We start from the raw sequence: 19,259 nt of genomic DNA, 5'->3' as shown, positions 1-19,259 counted from the left end.
CACTTAGTACAGACCAGATCAATGAGATTGTGGAATACTGAAAGCTGGGATGGTTAAAGACGCGGACTATAATAGATGATGCAATTGAGAGTTTGTAAATTGACATCTTTGTAAAGTTTTGCTGTTGTTTCTAGTTTGTGGTCAAGGTAAAGGTATGCGCCGGGCTCATTCTGCATTCAAAAGTCACAAAGAAGTGACAACAATGACACAAAGAGTGGTCAATGACGAGTGAGTGCTTGAAGGCAAAATATACTTTTGAGCAGTACGATCTCGAGGGAACAGTTCAAACTACATGTGTGAACACACACTCAAATCCATTCACATTCAGAGGTTGTCTGGGCCCCATCTGGCGACATTCTTTAAACCGTGTGAACGCAAATATGTCCTAAGCCACACTGACAGACTGATGTTCTCTGAGCGTCAAAAATAAACTTCTTGGTTAAGTATCATTTAAAAATGTCCAGGGTATAGCTCACCTCTCAATTGCTGCTTCACCGGTCACACACACTTTCTCCAAAGTGACCTGGTGAGCAATAGAAAACCCACAAAAAACTCTTAGCTCCGACGAGAAGATGGAATGAAATGTCTTAAAACATAAACTCTTGTTCCCTTTTTGTCTTTCTTCTCAAACAAATCAAGAGATTATATTTGGAGTGCTATGCAAGCTCTCCTTACTTGTGTGGTCTGGTTGAGTGCTGCGCTTTCCTGCCATGGAGCAACACTCCCAGGCAGGGAGAAGAAGATACTTCCATCCCTGATGATCAGCTCAGACACAAAGGTAACTTTAATGAGGACAGTCGCACCTGGTGGCAGATTGCCCACACTAATGGTGAAAACATCCTGCAGGGAACACACACATCACAACTCAAGTTACTGAGATAAAACTTGTATTAAATTATCATTTAATTAAATTAAATCAGGTATATGGTAACAAGTAATCAGTGTGATAACTAAAATGTTGGCGTTTTGGACTCATATAGAAATAGCCCATATCATCCTTGTGTGTGTGTTTGGTGGTGTGCAGACGTACAGGGGCATCCTGATCCATGAGGTAGGCACCATGGCCCTTCTGAATAGCTTCCCGGTACTCCTTGCGAGCCATCTCTTTCTCTTTCACCTGTGATAGAGGCACAGAACCAAGTGTATTAATTTATGTGAGAAAATGAAAATGAATCCTACCACTCATTTTTCAATTACCGGTAGAAGAAAACAGCCTGTCAACAGCAGGGCTCACTAAGTCAAAGACTTGTGGCATTGCTGTATCATCTGTGACACTCAGGACTGTGAGTTGTGTAGCCCACAGAGGGCTACTTTTACTGAACTGACTTGCATCTCTGAAGCATAAAACTATGTTGTTAATAATTTTTCCTGTACTGAATTTAATTTATGTATAAACACCTTTTCTGTTACTGGCTTTGTCTTACATATGCAGTTGGGCCTGTCACAATAATAATGACCTATATCTACTTATTGTACCATAAATAAACCTTAACTCAATAATATTACAATATATTGCTCAGTACTTTTTATGTGTTTGTTAGCATAAGAATGACAAAACATACAGTTTTTGTGGATAATGTCATTAGATTTTTTTAAGTTTAGGATATTTCAATCTTTTTCAGATTCTAAATCTAATGTCTGACGACTATGGATATTCTTAAGAATTGAATATTAATTACGCTCTGAAAAAAGTACTTGCATTATTATGCAATTACATTATCATTATTTCAAGTATCATAAAATGCTCTTAAAATGCCAATAATATCAATTATCAATTTCTGGGAAACTCGGCCAAAAAGCGTTGTTACCATGACAGACCTACACAGAACAAAACTGTATTCACAAAGACCGAGATGCGGTTGGAGGTGGTTTGGGGTGGAGAAGTATAAAAGACTTCATTCAACCTTTGTTACTTCTCCTGCCATTTCTGATTACATAGTACATTTTGATGCAGGTGACACTCTATAACTTGTGATTTAAATATTTCTCTGCTCAGCTGTCAGACATGAGGAGTGTGAAAAATGATCACAGCATCGATGAAATCTTGATTAAGATTTAAGATAACGACCATCATTTGAGAAAATAAACAAAAACACAGGTTTATGACACCTTCTGTATTTTGACATCTAAAACAGCTGCCACTAACTTTCAGTTTGTTCGGCAGTCCCTCTGGCCATATATGGCGGTGTTTTGAATACAGACTGCATTTCTTATGAGCACCACTGCCTCAAAATGTAAAGTTCGTAAGTTGCTTGTATCAGGCTGGATGGAGCACACACATTCATTTTGAGTATAACAGAATAATAGGAATGCCGAAAGCAGGATGTGAAGTTTCTAATGAGGTAATGTATCTGATTGCCTACGTAAAATAAATAACTAATATGATGAAGGGGAAATGGGCATCCTGTGTAAGACTACAAGCAATCGTCGTGCCTCTGGTGCTGAGTAGTCATTGTTTTGTTTTATTTTACTGGGAAACCGACTAAAACGTAGGCTTTTAGATGAAGCAATGAGGAATCTCCTGGCTGACACTCATTTGCCAATGTATGTCATACAGAGGCATCCGTACAACTAAATCATCTGATGAGAGTCCTAGGAGCTACTTTAAAACAGGAATCAGAGACAATTACAGTCAACAAATGTACATGTCCAGCCACAAAGCATCTATTACCACATCCAAAGCTGCAAATACATGTTTAATACACTTGTAAATAGGGCAAGGGCTCCACCTCTGAAAAAGCTCTCATGGACAATGAAAGGCATTTGCGCAGCAAGTGAGCTGTGGCACAGCCTGTGGAGCAGAGGTCGACTCAATAAGTACTTCACGGTAAAGGAAAACCAGCGTTACCTGTCCCACCACATGTTTTCCATTGATGAAAGCTTCAAAGCCACACACTGCTGCAGTATCATCCAATGGGAAAACATACTTTGCTTCAATTGGCACGTTGCTCTGATTGGTGTATGTTTGGAAGATGATGACCTAAAGAAGATGATTAAGATAGTGCATATTCAGGACAAATGAGAGAACATTGATTGTTACTGCTTGATGTGCAATGACAAGTGAAGGATTTACAATCAGCAGTATGCTGTATTTTTGGAAACTTAAACACCTGCATGCAAGAGAATCCATTTCTTGATTGCACATTTTGGCCTGACCAAATTTCAAAACTGATTAAGAGAGTGAGGAGACAATAAGTATTTTAATTTTTTCACCTGAGAGAGCAAATCCATCAGTTTGCACTTCACATTGATGGCCTGCAGGGGGAGTTGCTGTCCAGAGCTGTCCAGCAGTCCAGCCTTCACATCCTCTAGACGATTTTTGAGGAATTCAATCCCCCCATCCATCGAAATCACTACACACACAAGTACACACACGTGCAGGCACACACACACGTGCACACACGCACGCACGCACACACACACACACACACACACACACACACACACACACACACACACACACACACACACCTTATCTTGCTGCATTTAGCTTTATTGTTATGTTATTCATTGTATAACTTAAATGGACACATGCAAAACCGAAACATGATTACTGTAAAAAAAAAAAACAGCTACTTACTGGAAGCAACCAGCCAGCAATTGAAAAATTAATTTACTCAACTCGGGCTTTAGTATTACTTTTGACAGAGAAATCATGGAAGTTAGCAGAGCACTAGAGCACTTTGCTTGGACCTGCAGTTAAACTGCACCTCTATCCGTTGCCTGATGAACACAAGCTACAGCAGGTCAGCAGAGTCTGTCTCTGACATGGAGTGCACCACTTCTTGGGGGCTGTATTGATTGGCCAGATGGATGGGAACCTCCGATTCTGGGCGGAGCAGAAAGCCTGCTGTGCGTTGCATCAGTAAAATTGCTGATTCTTTAAAGGGAGTCTGGGCTAGAGGAATATATGATATCATGAAAGATTTGACTTTAAAATAATCAGAGTGACTGGTTTATAAACATCGATTTGATTTATACTAATTTTAATGTGTCAATGACACACACTACAAGCAGTTCCTTAAGCTTCGTTTGAGAGTTGGGTTAGCTTGTTGTTCATATTCTAGCTTTTACCAGCTCCGCTGATCTTTTGCACTGCAACAAAGCCTTCCCTTTGCAGACCAAGCGAATGCATGTTTCTCCTTACATGGACAATTGGTTGGGATCTACTCTGATGCGGGAGCAAGAAATCTTCAACATAACATCTCTTGTAGCCCAGCAAGGACCAGCTGTGAATTTTACCAATAGTTCTTTGTTCCTGATCAGCAAATCATGTTCATCACACAACTAGGTATAACAGTCCTCCCCTTAGGGTCCTTGAGTCAGGACCCATAGAGACACCAAAGCAGGATTATAATGTCCTAAGTAGGTGCTTTTGGTCTTTTGACCCCTGAAGGAACAAATTTACCCATTCTGTGGCATTCCCTTGGGAGTTATGAGACTCCACTCCTACACATAACTGCCATAGAGCTGCATGTAGAACGCTTGGTTCAGCTCTTTGCCAGGCCCCTTTATCAGGTTGGTTGTGTCACATGTGTGACGGTTGGCATTATGTGTCCAACTCCAGCACATCATTACACACCAACAGCAATACTGAGAACAGCGTGTAAACAAATATACACACTGAGTACTCCATGGCAGCATATGGTCTGCATAAATGCTGTATTCGAAAATATTTTAGCCTTAAATTACCTTGTGCTTTTTTTCAATCTCCTAAATAAAAGAGTCAAAAATGTTTAGCAGCTTTGTAAATTGATCGAATCAAATGCAGAGGAAACTGCTGAGAAACTTAAGTGGCACAAAGAGAAATCCTGGTGATTAGAAGTGATCCTTTATGAATACAGACCCTTCAGGGTCTGTATTAGGGAGATCTTTACAGCCTTAATGACATACTGCTTTTGAAACTAGAGCAAGTTATACTTCATGGTGATCCTTCTTTCCTTCTGCTGTCTCAAGAAAAACGATCCACGTTAAAGCTTAAGAGGACCAAAGAACAGGACATTAAAAAAGTAATGCGCAGGTGTGTAGTGCTCACCTTGGTCAGCAGAGGGCAGGCATAGCTCGGCTGAGGTGTCGATAGATGGCTTGAACTCAGTCAGTTGGTCTCCATTGCGACTGAACTGGACCACATACTTCAACTTCACCTGATCAGGGCTGTATACCACAAACTCATCATCCTAGAACATGTGAGTAAATATAATCATAATATGGGATAAAGTTGTAGGATATTCTAAACAAAGAAAAAATGAATGATTAGTAGGAGGATGATTACTGATATTATTATTTGGATGTAATAACCAGGTATAAAGTAATCCATTCAGCTTAACTGAACACTGACATTGAAATTGATAAGGACTAACATTTCATAGTAGCAACACCTAAAATCAGGCAAAGGCCACGTCGTAAAAAATGAGTTAAGTACTTACTATCAAAACATAGTACCAAAAACACAAATTTGTGTATGTGCTTCATAGCACTACTTTTTCTTAGCATTCACTCACAAACAGTTGTACCTCAAACTCAGAGTGAGTGCTTGGGGTTTGGCGGACTGCATGCACGCTGTCATATCCCTCAGGTGCCTGAATAAGTGTGGGGTCTTTTTCATGGAATTCCACACACCTTCCCAATGCCACTTCACACACTAGCAGCAGCCGAGAACCATTTGTCTCACAGGGCTTGGAGTATTTCAGGCAGGTGCTGTAGGAGGATATCAGGAGTAAGGACCACCATATTAAAGATGTGTGCTGATACAATCAAGGTCCCCTGATGATGAAATGAAATACATACCTATATCATAAATAAAACTTCAATTTTCATCAATTTAGACATGCTCATACAATTATTTTAGTTCAATTTTTTATGTTTCAAATCTATCAAAAAATCTAATCAAAAAGAAGAAGTCAAGAGTAAAAATGTGAACTCTGTATCTTGGGTTAATTGACATATTTTTGCATAATTATAGTAGAAGAGGATGTCATGTGTTGAACTATAAAATACTCCGCTGACCTCATGGCACTGCTGAAGTAGATACCACTTCCAAGATTACCAGCATCTGTTCTTTCTATTCCATGATGCCCCACTCCAACACAAGGCAGCAGCAGACCACTAAAGAGAGAATAAAAACAAAGAGCCAAGATTATTGACTTGTACCATATTTTCCGTACTATAAGGTGCACCTAAAAGCCTTTAATTCTCTCAAAAACCGACAGTGCGCCTTATAATCCAATGCGCCTTATATATGGATCAATATTGGTTAATTATGGCTACTGTAGTCAGGGGGCGTCGCTGAAGTAACAGCGGTAAAAACAGTTAAGGGGAATTCCAGTCCCACACCACTTGTGTTTGTATTAAGACACCAAAGTGGCTCCTTTCAAGAGACACGCTTACGACACAGAGTTCAAACTCAAGGCTATCAGTCACGCAGCTACCAGTACGTACCGTATAGTGAATGCACTAACTTGTTTTGGGAGTGAACGGAGTTGTCAGAACGTTGGTTTGTATTCTATTAATAAAGCTTTACTGACTGACTTATCTGACTGTTTTGTTGATGTTCCCTTTCGCGCAGCTCCATCTAGTGGATGCATAACGCAACCCAAGCCACTACAGTTGTTTCTATTCTATGCGCCTTGTAATGCGGTGCACCCTATATATGAAACAGTTTTAAAATAGGCCATTCATTGAAGGTGCGTCTTATAATCCGCGCCTTATAGTGCGGAAAATACGGTAAGTGAAAATTGGCATTGTGACCAAAAATGTGTCACAGTATATTTTTTAGCTTCTGGTGGTTTCACTGTGTGGCTGTAAAGTTTGCAGTGGAATATGTTACTGTCAGGATTAACTACAATACAAGAATATATAATCAATAGTTCATTAATTAAATATCAAAATATTTTTTTCATATTCACTTCAAACATATAATTGAATCATATATACGATAAAAGGTGATTATTTTATGGTTTGCTGTTTGGATCCACAAAATGATAAATAAACACTATTCACATACAAAATGCTCCTGATAATTTGTCTTACTGAGTGGAGGAACAAGTCACACTGCTGGTGTGTGTGTGTTTTCAGACAAGGTGTGCTCATTCCAGTTGTCAAATGATGATATCACTCACTAACATGAACGCACCTGGTTGTGCGTAGAAAACACAATCTCACTCCCACTGTCATCCATCCTTGTTTTCTGCTCTTTGAATTATAGCTTGAACGCAAACAGACTGTAATTTGTCCAAAATTTTGGTGTTTTATGGTTTTCTTCACTGTTAAAGACTTCTTGGGAACTTAATTACCGTATGTGAACTGTTAAAGCATTCAAATGATAACCTTTTGAGTCAGTATGAAATATGAAATATAAATGAGCCCAACATTTTTGATGGTATGGAGGCATGGAGAGAATTCATATTGTGCAAGAAACCTCCAACATTATATGTAGATACAGACTTGGACTATAACTGTCAAGATGTTTTCGTCACAGTATGAGGTAAAGATATTTATGTAACAAGGGGAAGGTCCCTCTCACAATAGAAATGTTAAGTACAATATCTAAAAATTCAACTAAATACGGATTTGGATGAGAGTGGGTTAGGGTAACGGATGGAATTAGATTAAGGGTAATGCAGCAAGACATCAGCATTATGTCCTCTAATGTTATGTCTCCACAGGAGATGCAATGAGTGGCATTTGCTCAGTCTTTTGTCTCATGATTGTCCGACAAAACAGATTAGTTTCTATTTTCAGTCAGTACAGCTGTCTAGATAGGCCACGTAATGGCTTTTGTATCAGTGGTGAATGTGCAAGTAGCCATGACCCCAAGTGTACCGCTTAAATCTTTTTTCTTTCAGTTTTATGATCAAAGCTATAATGAATATATGACATACATGTACAGACAGATTACTTTGCGACTGCTGTTGCTAATGTGCTGCTCTCACTAAGCCTCCTGTACTGACATGGTCAAGTGACAAAACATGGCTCTGTGTGCTTGAGAAATCTTACCGGGACAGGATTCCTACAAAGTTGCTGGGTCTCGAGCAGTGGAGGAGGGGCCTCAAGTTCCCGAGTTCACTCTTAAAGGTTTGAACTTCCACACTTCTGCTCACACGAAATATCTGTTGGATATTTACCTCACTGGAAAGCACAGATGGGCAATGAGATGTAACTATAGGCAGAGAAACGTGTCAGTAGAAAATGAATGTGAATAAAAAAGAATACATTTGAGTTTGAAATTTTAATCTGACACCTTGACACCTACAACCTTTCACTCCCATGATTGGTTACTTGTGGTTCCTTAAGTCTCACCAAGGAAAATGGGTGCCAGAGCCTTCAGTTACCAGGCTTCTCTCCTGTGGAACTGTCTCCCAGTTTCAGTCCGGTACGCAGACACCTTCTCAACATTAAAAGTACACTTAAGACTTTCCTTTTTGATAGTTTACAGTTAGGGATGGATTAGGCTAGCCCATATTTAAACTGAAATAGGCTTAGATCACATGATGATGACTGATGCTGCTGCTGGTGGACGTTGCAGACCTGACAAGGCTCAGGCTGCCACCCTTAGTATCAGTATTAGTATAACTACTAGTAGTATTCATGTTAGTATTCTCAGTGCTGGCCTCATGTACATAGTACATCAGCATTGTGTTAGCAATAGTATCAGTGTGTGCACTTCAATGCTCATATTATACAGAGGTTGACTGCTTAAGTAGCTGGTACATGTTGTTGTCAGTAGCTAGTTTACTCTTCTTGCAGTCATTGTTGTTACTGCTTGTTGAGTCATAACTCTCCTTGTCCCCTGTCCCTCTGTCTTACTCTCAGCTCCTCTTTCTCCCTTCATCTTGTTTACTCGGTGCTAGACCTGCTCTACTTGATAAGTGTCATGCGATAGCTTTTGTCGTGGTTTGGCTTTCCAAATAAAAGCAACTTGACTTGACACCCTTATGAATGTATTCCTCTTTCATTGTTGAATGTGTATGCTGCAGTATACGAGTACTTACATTTGCTGCATTCAGTAAGAATGAAAAATTCAACTAAAATGTTAACATCACTGACAAGTTTCCTAGGGAGTAAAAAACAAATGTCTTGCAATAGATCTCTCCTATAAATAAATACATAAATGAAATAATTAAAGCAAAAATAAATAAATACAAAATAAATACTTTTTGGCCTTATACATTATTTCTCTATCTTTAAATTAAGTTATTTTGTCCTTTGCATTTCTACTTTCATATACTTATAGTTTTTCTGTATAACTACCGTATATTTATGTTTTTGAAATCATTTATTTCCACATACATCCATGCATTCATCTTAGTATCTATACATTTCTTTATTTTTTTATTCCTGTATAAATTCATAAATCAATACAAGTATAGTTATATTTTTCTTAGCACAAATGTTAATAGTGTAGGCAGACTACATGTGTAGGACTATGTGAAGATTCTGGTACATCTGTGACATTTAACATCTTAACAGATGAATTTCAGTAACGGGTGCCATATTTAACTCCCCTCTAAAATATCACACATTTTTGAAGATGTATTTTACCTGTCCTGGAGCAGCCCAGTCACAGCTTGGAATTCGGAGCTGTTGGGAGGAACAGTTTCAATGCAGCACCTCAGAGCACGATACTTCCCCAGAGAAGAAGGGACAGGGCTTCCCAGCGTCATCTCACTCACATTCAGAATATCTCTGATTAACTTAATAAAAGAAACAGGCATTTTTAGCATGGACATGCATAGTGATGACCTAGGTTAATCTGATTGACAATAACAGATACCTTGAAACATTAAAATCCATCCATTGTCTTCCGCTTATTCCTATTCAGGGTCGTGGGGGGGCTGGAGCCTATCCCAGTGGCTACGGGCGAGAGGCAGGGTTCACCCTGGACAGGTCGCCAGTCCATCGCAGGGCAAACATACAGAGACAAACAACCATTCACACTCAATTTCAAGCCTACAGCCAATTTAGAGAATCCAATCAGCCACGTCCCCAATTGCATGTCTCTGGAAAGAAGCCGGAGTACCTGGAGAGAACCCATGCAGGGATAGGGAGAACATGCAGACTCCACACAGAAAGATCCCCTGCCCGAGCCGGGACTTGAACCCAGAACCTTCTTACTATGAGGTGACAGTGCTAACCACTGCACCACTGTGCAGCTGAAACATTAAAAAGAAAATCTGAATTCTTTGCATTTCAGATGTTTAAGAACAACAACAACAAAAAAATCCATCTTGATGGTATTTGATGACAAGAAATACTACTGGATTAAAAATGTAGGTAGCACGGTGGTGCAGTGGTTAGCACTGTGGCCTCACAGCAAGAAGGCTCCTTCGAGCCCCTGCTTGGGCACGGGATCTTTCTGTGTGGAGTCTCCATGTTCTCCCTGTGCCTGTGTGGGTTCTCTCTGGTACTCCAGCTTCCTCCCACAGTCCAAAGACATCAAGAAGGGATGAGGCTGATTGATACTCTAAGTTGACCGTAGGTGTGACTGTGAGTGTGAATGGTTGTCTGTCTATATGTGTTGTCCCTACAATGGACTGGTGACCCATCCAGGGTGTACACCGCCTCACACTCGAAGGCTGCTGGGATAGGCTCCAGCCCCCCTGCGACCCTTAAAAGGATAAGTGGTAGAAAATGGATGGATAGATGGATTACAAAGGTACTTTAGAATAACTTTAGGAGCCAAAGATTTTTTTCTCCTAACCATGTAATCACTCAACTGCAAATGCTACACTACACTCTCTAAATTGAGGCTAAATATCTGTCTTGTTATGCCAGTGAAGGCAGCTGTATTAATTAAAAGGGAAGCTTATCTGTTTCACCAAAAATTGCATGAGATAGATGACTTGGTATCACTGATGAAAAGCCTCATCTGTAGAGCCTTTTATGTGTGCTTATAAGTTTTAAGGCACACTGTCTGTGCATATCAAGTAGCTTTAATCACAAAGATGTATAGCTGCCTTATATTTATTATGTGCTTGTATCCATGTATTTGTGCATGTGTGCTCCATTACACCTGACAGAGGTCCAGCTTCTGAGAGATGAGCTTGGCACTGGGACATGGACTGGGCTGTCTGTGTGGCAGCAGGCTGTAAACCTCACCCAGAAGAGCTGTCACTTCAGCATGATTCCCCTCTCTCAGCTTCCTCTGAGCTTGAATCAACAAGCCCTCAACTCTGCTCACCTTTAAAAACACACAGAATGGAGTGGAGCATTAACAGTATTTGCTTGAAGATGGTGAAACACACAACAGAATACTGGGACATCCCAAGCAAACAGAACCACCAAGGAGAGAAACCTTACATCACTGAGGCTGAGTTTGTCTGCTGAAACGCTGAGGAGGGTACCAAGACAACCAAGGGCCTCAGTCCAGAGAAGCTCCACAAAGATGCCCACATCCGGTGACAAGGCTCCTGTCTTAAGTGTCTCCTCCAGTAGAAGCTGCCAGTCAAACAAGGCACATGTTAATGAACTGATCAGCTCATTGGATTAAGCAGGAAAGCTTTATATATCATATATTATTATATATGTAGATACATATTTGGCTATGCCAGCCAAGTATCAGTTACACTGTCAGGAACTCATTCTGCATTTTGAGAGCTCTTCATCATTTGCATTAGCAAACCTGTTGGAGGGGGGCAGAGCCAAGATCCAGGGCTTGTGTAGGGATGCGAGTCCTAGGCTCCAATCCTGATTCCTCAAGTGTCTCTGCCAGGGTCTGGTAGACCTCCAGAGCATCCTCTGAGGTGGATGGATACACCAGCATATCTCTCACTGCCCCCTTCTGTCAACACATACACAGGGTAGGGGTGTTTTGGTTCATGCAAAATATGACAACTTGGGTCTTTGTCCTGTTGAAAAGTAAATGATGGTTCAACTAAACGCAAACCGGATGGGATAGCATGTTGCTGAAGGCTACTGTGGTAGCCGTGCTGGTTCAGTGTGCCTTCAATTTTGAATAAATCCCCAACAGCGTCACCAGTAAAGCACCCCCACACCATCACACCTCCTCCTCCATGCTTCACGGTGTAGGCGTGTGTGTGTGTGTGTGTGTGTGTACACGTGTGTACGCATGTGTATGCGTGTGTACGCGTCTAAAATGAGCTAACCTGTGATGTAACATGCACTGGAAGCTGTACTATCCAAAGACTTACCTGGGCGTCTGTATCATCCTTCCAGTACCTGACCACACGGTACTGCTGCCTTTTCTTTCCTTTGAAACTCTGCAGCTCCAGAACACTCCAGGTGTTCCTATTTATCTACAGAGTAATATATACTATTAATGATAGCCTTCTTCAGCATTAGTGCTCTCAAAGAAAGGTAGTAATGTTGGCAATGACATAAAAATAACTATACCTTTTGAAAGATGGAATACTTGGCAACTTCAAAATGATCTGGGTACATTGGGAGGTCTTTGTCCATTTCAGTATAAATTCTGTGAAATGTAACAAAATCTGTTTACATATCACTGTTCTTTCTTTAAGTGTCAAGTGAATGAAATTTTCTAAGACTAATGGATGCAGATTTCCATACTTTTTTTTACAGAGAAAATGTTCCTTCAATTTCCTTGAAATGCTTATTAAGAGCATTTTAGGGTGCTTCACGTTTAAAGCTTCGAGGAACAGCAGTGATGTCTAAGGACCAGGACTGTATTTTGAGTGACATGTATGAAGCTGAATAGTATGAAATCTGTCCGTTCACCCATGTTATTCCCAACAAAGTCTATGGGCCCTATTTAAGCAATCTACAGTTTCCAGTTACTCTCGTTTTTCCGCCCAGCATGGTCCATCAGTTCTGGTTGGTTTTAACATTCCCAGCAATAACGTTTAAATTATTAATCCTCTTCAAAAAACTGACTGTGGTCTATCTTACTGTTTTATTTTCACTAAAGCCCTCAAATAACAAATTAATTTAGGTGAAATAAGGCTTTATCTTATTTGCCAATCAGCTTGACCAAGATCCAAGCCTTACGTGGCAGTCATACTTGGTAAATATTACAACACATTTGTACTAGAGGAGATGCTAAATTTTACATTGGTGTGTTTCTACAAAATGTCTTACTCTCCATCAAAAACGATGTAGTGTTCATGTAACACTTGACTTTGTGTATCACAATTTAAACTGCCTGGACCTACCTGAACCTTTTCAGGACGTTTCCACTTCCCTCACCAGTGTCCAGCTCTAGAATCGGTCTTTCATATTCCATGGGCTGATCTTGGTTATTAGACCGCTCTGCAACCTCTGTGCTCTTTGATTCTATAGTTAGTAAGACAAACACCTTAGCAACAAATTCAACTTCAAGTTGAGACAATCTCCAATAAAAGCCTTGCATCTGCTGCAGTTATGAATTTTAACAAACTGATTCTCAAGACACTTTTCTATGGCAGATTTCAACTTGCTCAAAAGAAATCTAAAAATATCAACCATTTAAACACACCTGATGTGACAAATCTGCTGACTGCTGCCTGTGTGTCAATACAGACACTGAAAAGAGACAAAGGTACTGAACTTTTGACTTCAATCTGTGCTCAAAGTAAATAAAGGCAGTGACAGAACATCCATGAGTCACCTTGCTGGAACTGGGTGGGGTTCTGACTTTGATTCAGTTGGTCTGCATTCTCTAACTCGTGGACAAGATGAAATCATACAATAGTATGTATTTACAGAGTTTATAGACTTACATAGTCATTGATCTGCTGCAAAAGTAACATAATATTATATCAATAAATTTCTATTTTAGCTTTTGAAAAAGTCTCCAGTTCCAAAGAAAAGTTGATGTATAATTTTACTAATAAATTTCCACAAGTTCTTCACACCATTGAGAAAAAAAATATCATGGTCATACAATTTCTGAAACGTTTGTGTACACATGACAAATTTTCGACCATAAAATATAAAATTTTAACTCAAATCAACAACAAACTGCATGGTTTGATGAAGAAATTCATGTGCACGCAGATATCTACAAACCAAATTTGCACGACTTTGTCAACATTTTCTGGAATAATTTATTTTTCAAAAACTTCTCCTTACTAGGAAATTGTAATTTTTTACACATCATGACTTTGCCAGGTTTTTCATAAGAGCACAAGCCCTGTGCTGAACACCAACGTATTTTAGGTTTATCACTGAACTGCTGTAACCAAAAACATGGTTATGATAGCAGGAAGAGTGATCTATAACAGTTGCCAACCCCAGAGGTAAACAGTCCTGGGAAAATAGCTGTAAAGCTCTTTGAACTGAGAGGAACTGCGAAGTAGTGTGATTTTTGTCTGTATACATTTATCATGGGCAACAAAGAAAACAAGACTGTAATGTAGGGGGATCATCTGCTTCATCAGACATCTGCTAAGTAGTTCTTGATGTATTTGTGGCCCTCAGTCACACTTCCACCAATAATAAATGGTACCTTGATATGTGAGTGGCAATGTCCTTGGTAAGCAAAGAAGGGGATCATATGAGAGGGCAGAGAGAGAGGAAGTATCCAGCTTGTATTCATTGATCGGCAGAAGACCTCCATTCTGCACACAGCTATCCACGTACTCCACCCCCACCACCGGCGTCTGATAGCGCTGGATGCTACGCAGCCTGTTGGAGCTCAGGTTGGACACATCATTGGTAACTACAAAGGAGCACTGTGGGAAATGTGGCACAAAACAGTAAGCAGCTTGTCATTGTTGTGACCCGTGACAGAGAACAGGAATAGATGCTCCTAACCACACAGGAAAGGCAGTAGATTGCTGTCGGACACAGTGTTTTTCTTGATTGTACCTTTATGATGATATGTTATCAAGCAGGCTGCATCAACCATCCATCATTTGGGAGAAGGATGGTGTTATTTTAATACAAATACATCAACCAGCCAGACATCTCTGCAGACAGAGTGATACTGGCCAAACCCGTTATTAAAAAAAAACACCTATGGTGGAGAATAACCTGCTTGTTGACCACAAAGGAAATGGTGCCTCCATTTTCTGTTACTGCTGACTTCAGCCTCTTCTTCTCCTTGAATGGCAAGTATTTCAGCTCCAGCAGAACGTAGCAGAACTCAAACACAGCCATGCCTGTAAGCAGAGGACACTCCTCATTCAGACAAGCGTAGGGTAACAGTGCTGTCAGACACTTTGTCTCTTTGTGTGAACAGTAGGACGTTTTAACATGAGTATTTATAGCTTAATCTAAACATCATTACATCAATCTATAAATGGTAAGTATGTGGAATGACTTTAAGGACTAACTTTCCCTGACACGTACACATGTACATGCACACACATACACACTATTGACTTATTGAGAAACCATCACAGAAACAAATAAAATCATGCAAATTCTTACAAACCACTGACTCCTAATGTGAACAGTAGGATGTTTTTACATGGGTATTTATAGCTCAATCTAAACATCCATCCATCCATTTTCTAATGCTTGTCCTGTTAAGGGTCGCAGGGGGGTTGGAGTCTATCTCAGCAGCCTTCAGGCGTGAGGAGGGGTTCACCGTGGACAAGTCGCCAATCTATCGCAGGGCCAACTCATATAAACAGACAACCATTCACACTCACATTCATACCTACGGTCAATTCAGAGTATCCAATTAGCCTCGTCCCATTTGCATATGTGTGGACTGTGGGAGGAAGCTGGAGTACCTGGAGAGAACCCACACAGGCACAGGGAGTCATGCAGACTCCACACAGCTCGAACCCAGAACCTTCTTGCTGTGAGGCAACAGTGCTAACCACTGCATGACAGTGCTACCTCATCTTAACATTATTACAACATTCTATAAATTATATGTATGTAGAATGACTTGTAGGAATAACTTTCCCTGACTCATGCACTGGCGGGAGTATGAGTGAGTAAGATTCCTGTGACTCCAGTACTGTACCACAATGGCTCACCTACATTTAAAGTAATACAAACTATCAGAATATGGCCATGATATTCAATTTGCCACACCAAATTTAATAAAAAAAACAATAACAATAATAATCAGTTTAATGGAGAAAAACTTTTTTTTTTTAATCATACAGTAAATCATTGCTTATGCCATTTTCTTTTTGTGGAGTAAATATGCTCCTTAACTTGTAGGATTCCTTAAAATTAAAGCTGTACATTAGAAAAGATATTATACATCTTTTGACATATTAGATAATCCAGGGATTTTTAGTTTTTTCATCATTTGAGACATTTGCATAGATAAACCAAACAAAATGATAGTGGTGTGATTTTTTATGTCAAACACAGATGTTTTCTTCAGTCTGTAGACTTTCACGTGTATCACTGCAGCAGCGCAATATACAATTTACAATCGTATTTTGAAACACATAAAGCCTTTAACAAATACTGCACCTTCCTCCAATCTGAAAATTGCAGCAGGCCATATTGACATTACTATTTAAGGGCTCCAGACTAACTTTTTTCTTTTTTTTTTTACAAGGAGCAGTGTAGCCTCTTACTGAGAATTTTTAGCAGCCCAAGCGTAAAAAGTGTAAGGTGCTACACCTTAAATCAACCAGCAAAGCAAAAGAAATATGCAGTCTTCAATTTCACTATCATTTCAGTCTTGTATGCTGACTGAATTGAAGTGTTACGTCTGTGAAAAGCCATCGGAAGTGCTGTTGCAGTTTTATTCATGTTTCATTCTCTGCATATTTTGCGCTTCTACCTGTTGTGCTTCACGAGTGTGTCGTGAAGTTTTTGGTGCTGACTGCCTTGGCAAATCTGTTTTTCCTGCATGTTTTGGACAATACAATTAAATGCACACACACACTCACACACACACACACACACACACACACACACACACTCACACACAGAGTATACGCCCACTTTATGGGAGAAATGTGCGGAAGCACATAAAACCATTCAAATTATTACAAACCAACAATTTAACAGCATCTGAATCGACTTAAAACCATACAGTAACGTCGGGATGTCATGTAACTCAAATAACTGAACATAAAATTACAGTAAAATTTGTTGTTAACAACACTTTCACAAGCCAAGTCAACCAAAATGTCACAGTTTATACAGCAGTGAAAGTAACAGATACTTAAGTGTCACAAAGAAAATAAATTTGACTTCACTGTAAAGTTGAATGTCCAGGCGAAAGTCCTCTCGCTGTTCAAAGACGACGTTAGTTCCTGTCTCAGTTGAATTACGGACCTGTTCTTGCTGCGTTTTGCAGGCTCGCACTGAAGTCTTGGCTTCCGGGAGAATGTTTATTTCCGTTGTGCCTCCATTTTCAAAATAAAGGTACATTAAATTAAAAAAGCGTTTATCCTATTATCTTGTTCCATATACAAATGAAGACGTTTTTTATCGGACTGGCGTTAGTATATCAAATTTGAATTCATTTTATTTATATGCTTGTTGTTTATACGACATGTTTGAAATTCCATGAAGTACAAGAAATGTATGCAGTTGTCTTGCACATCTGCAATGCTGCCTTCTGTTAATTAGGGTCGGCAAAGACCCTATGATGTTTTAACCCCCTCTTTGATACCATCTAACAACACTTACCTTTTCTAAATGACATTCTGATGTTTTCGCTATGGATACTATATAGTTTTTTTTTTTTTAATCTAGTCTACAGTTTATGATATAAATGGAGAGAAATTTGACTTCTGATTCCTCATCAGCTTTCACCAAAAGCCCCATTAATTTCTTTTTTCTCTGCTCCTGACATTTTGCCTTATTCTGTAGTTTGACTCCACAGACTAACCAGTCAGCATATGCCTGTGATTGATAGTAAGATACATTCAGATGTTTGATCAAAAACTTTCTGATGTGTGTCTGTACTGCTATTAATGTGTCTGCTGCGCTGCTGATTTCATAATATTTTCCATTACGGTGGAAGAGAGCACTGATATGAAAGACATGGTCCAACCTTTTTTTCTTTTTTTACATATTCACATATTTACAACATAATTCAGTGTGTTTCATCTGTGATAAATGCATAAAAATAAATAAACGTCTGGCAAAAAGAGAATCTTTTCATTTTCACTGACACATACAATAGAAAAAAGTTCCAATTCATGAATCTATTCCAGCATGTGTGTTTCATGTTCTCTTCTAATTGTCCAATATATGGCTCTTCACTCCCTTTATTCAAGCCAATGTGGCCTTCAGAGACAAAATGTTACCCATCAAATGTTAGGTGATGCTTGGTTATAAATGTTTTAGGACAGTGATCTAATGGCTGTACACAAAGCTGCAGATTTCCTTCTTCACTTCTCGGATGTTGTGTGTCATTGCCTGCTCTTTTCAGCTGAAGAGGCCTGAGACTTCGGTTACATCCACTGAATGCACCGTTAAACTACTTCTGCCTGTTTTCTCTACATCTTTTGGTTTATTTCAGCCTCTCACAGCTTTGCATTCACATGGCACCTTCTGAAGGAAATGTTTATTCTCATTATTGAGTATGTTGCTGTATATCAAGTGAACAGATCACTTGCCAGAATAGACGTTCCCAGGTAGCACTTTGACTGCATTGCAAAATTGGCCTCTTGATATGATCAAGAACAGTGTCTATTTTTTTTTGATGAAACATAAAAATTGGTCACCGTATCCTTGCCATATTTCTTCACCAAAAATTTGCAATTTCACAGTCAAATGTCCTCATTACAGCAGAGAGCACCTTATCTAACAGTGGCAGCTGCAAGTAAGATTTCCATACGCTGTCCCATGTCCAGGCATTCGAGTGTGTTTGTATATGTAGGCATTGTATATGTAGGTATAAAATAGGTGGTATTTTTAAGCATTTAAAAACCTCATGGTTTTAGAAATACAAAATACTGGTGAGTTACGATACACTAAAATACTTTTAAAGTAAAAAAAAAATAAAAGAGCATAATTACCACATTAAATTCTTAAGATGCCACCTTCTCTTCTCCCTTATTAAAACCCCAAGTGATAGGAATGTTAACTGCTAGACACAAGATGTCTTTGGACATCTCAGTCGAGTCTATTCTCATTTTTGGAGGCTTCAAAGTTCCATATTATGGTTGCAAATTATTTTTGGACCAATATCAGCCTCCAAATATTTGTGACATTGCAAATCCTGTTCATAGGACTGCCTTAAAATCTTAATTACTGCTTAAAATCTCCTTTGAACTGAGTGCAGAGAAAATTTACATTTTCCCCAATGAATGTGAAAATATCATTCCATCGTAAAATGCTGTACCTACTTTGTTCTACAGAGTATAGCTCAAACATTCGACTGGAGGAATAGGGAGAAAAACATTATTTTATGGTGGGAAACTTCA

At 39.4% G+C, this 19,259-nt stretch overlaps 1 protein-coding gene across 2 annotated transcripts in view; it reads right to left on the bottom strand.

Annotated features, from left to right (window-relative positions):
* The window catches only part of parp4 (poly (ADP-ribose) polymerase family, member 4), a 35,020-nt gene extending 17,752 nt beyond the window's left edge, over positions 1-17,268 (bottom strand). For both annotated transcript variants that reach the window (XM_086220772.1, XM_086220773.1), the window contains exons 1-19: positions 17,079-17,268; positions 14,932-15,059; positions 14,405-14,630; positions 13,131-13,251; positions 12,352-12,430; positions 12,150-12,254; positions 11,621-11,779; positions 11,299-11,436; positions 11,012-11,179; positions 9,541-9,692; positions 7,996-8,127; positions 6,007-6,105; positions 5,514-5,697; positions 5,036-5,177; positions 3,214-3,353; positions 2,849-2,980; positions 1,031-1,117; positions 676-840; positions 477-523 (exon numbers count right to left, since the gene is read on the bottom strand). In XM_086220772.1, coding sequence (XP_086076898.1) covers positions 477-523; positions 676-840; positions 1,031-1,117; positions 2,849-2,980; positions 3,214-3,353; positions 5,036-5,177; positions 5,514-5,697; positions 6,007-6,105; positions 7,996-8,127; positions 9,541-9,692; positions 11,012-11,179; positions 11,299-11,436; positions 11,621-11,779; positions 12,150-12,254; positions 12,352-12,430; positions 13,131-13,251; positions 14,405-14,630; positions 14,932-15,059; positions 17,079-17,253 — 2,579 coding nt within the window. In that variant the 5' untranslated portion in view covers positions 17,254-17,268. The remainder of the gene's footprint in view (positions 1-476; positions 524-675; positions 841-1,030; positions 1,118-2,848; positions 2,981-3,213; positions 3,354-5,035; positions 5,178-5,513; positions 5,698-6,006; positions 6,106-7,995; positions 8,128-9,540; positions 9,693-11,011; positions 11,180-11,298; positions 11,437-11,620; positions 11,780-12,149; positions 12,255-12,351; positions 12,431-13,130; positions 13,252-14,404; positions 14,631-14,931; positions 15,060-17,078) is intronic.
* Between the last annotated feature and the right edge of the window lie 1,991 nt (positions 17,269-19,259).

Source organism: Aulostomus chinensis, chromosome 12, assembly GCF_037954235.1.
Source record: "Aulostomus chinensis isolate RoL2024-O1b breed Wild chromosome 12, RoL_Achi_v1.0, whole genome shotgun sequence".
NCBI lineage: Eukaryota > Metazoa > Chordata > Actinopteri > Syngnathiformes > Aulostomidae > Aulostomus > Aulostomus chinensis.
This window is presented reverse-complemented; position numbering and strand designations above follow the sequence as displayed.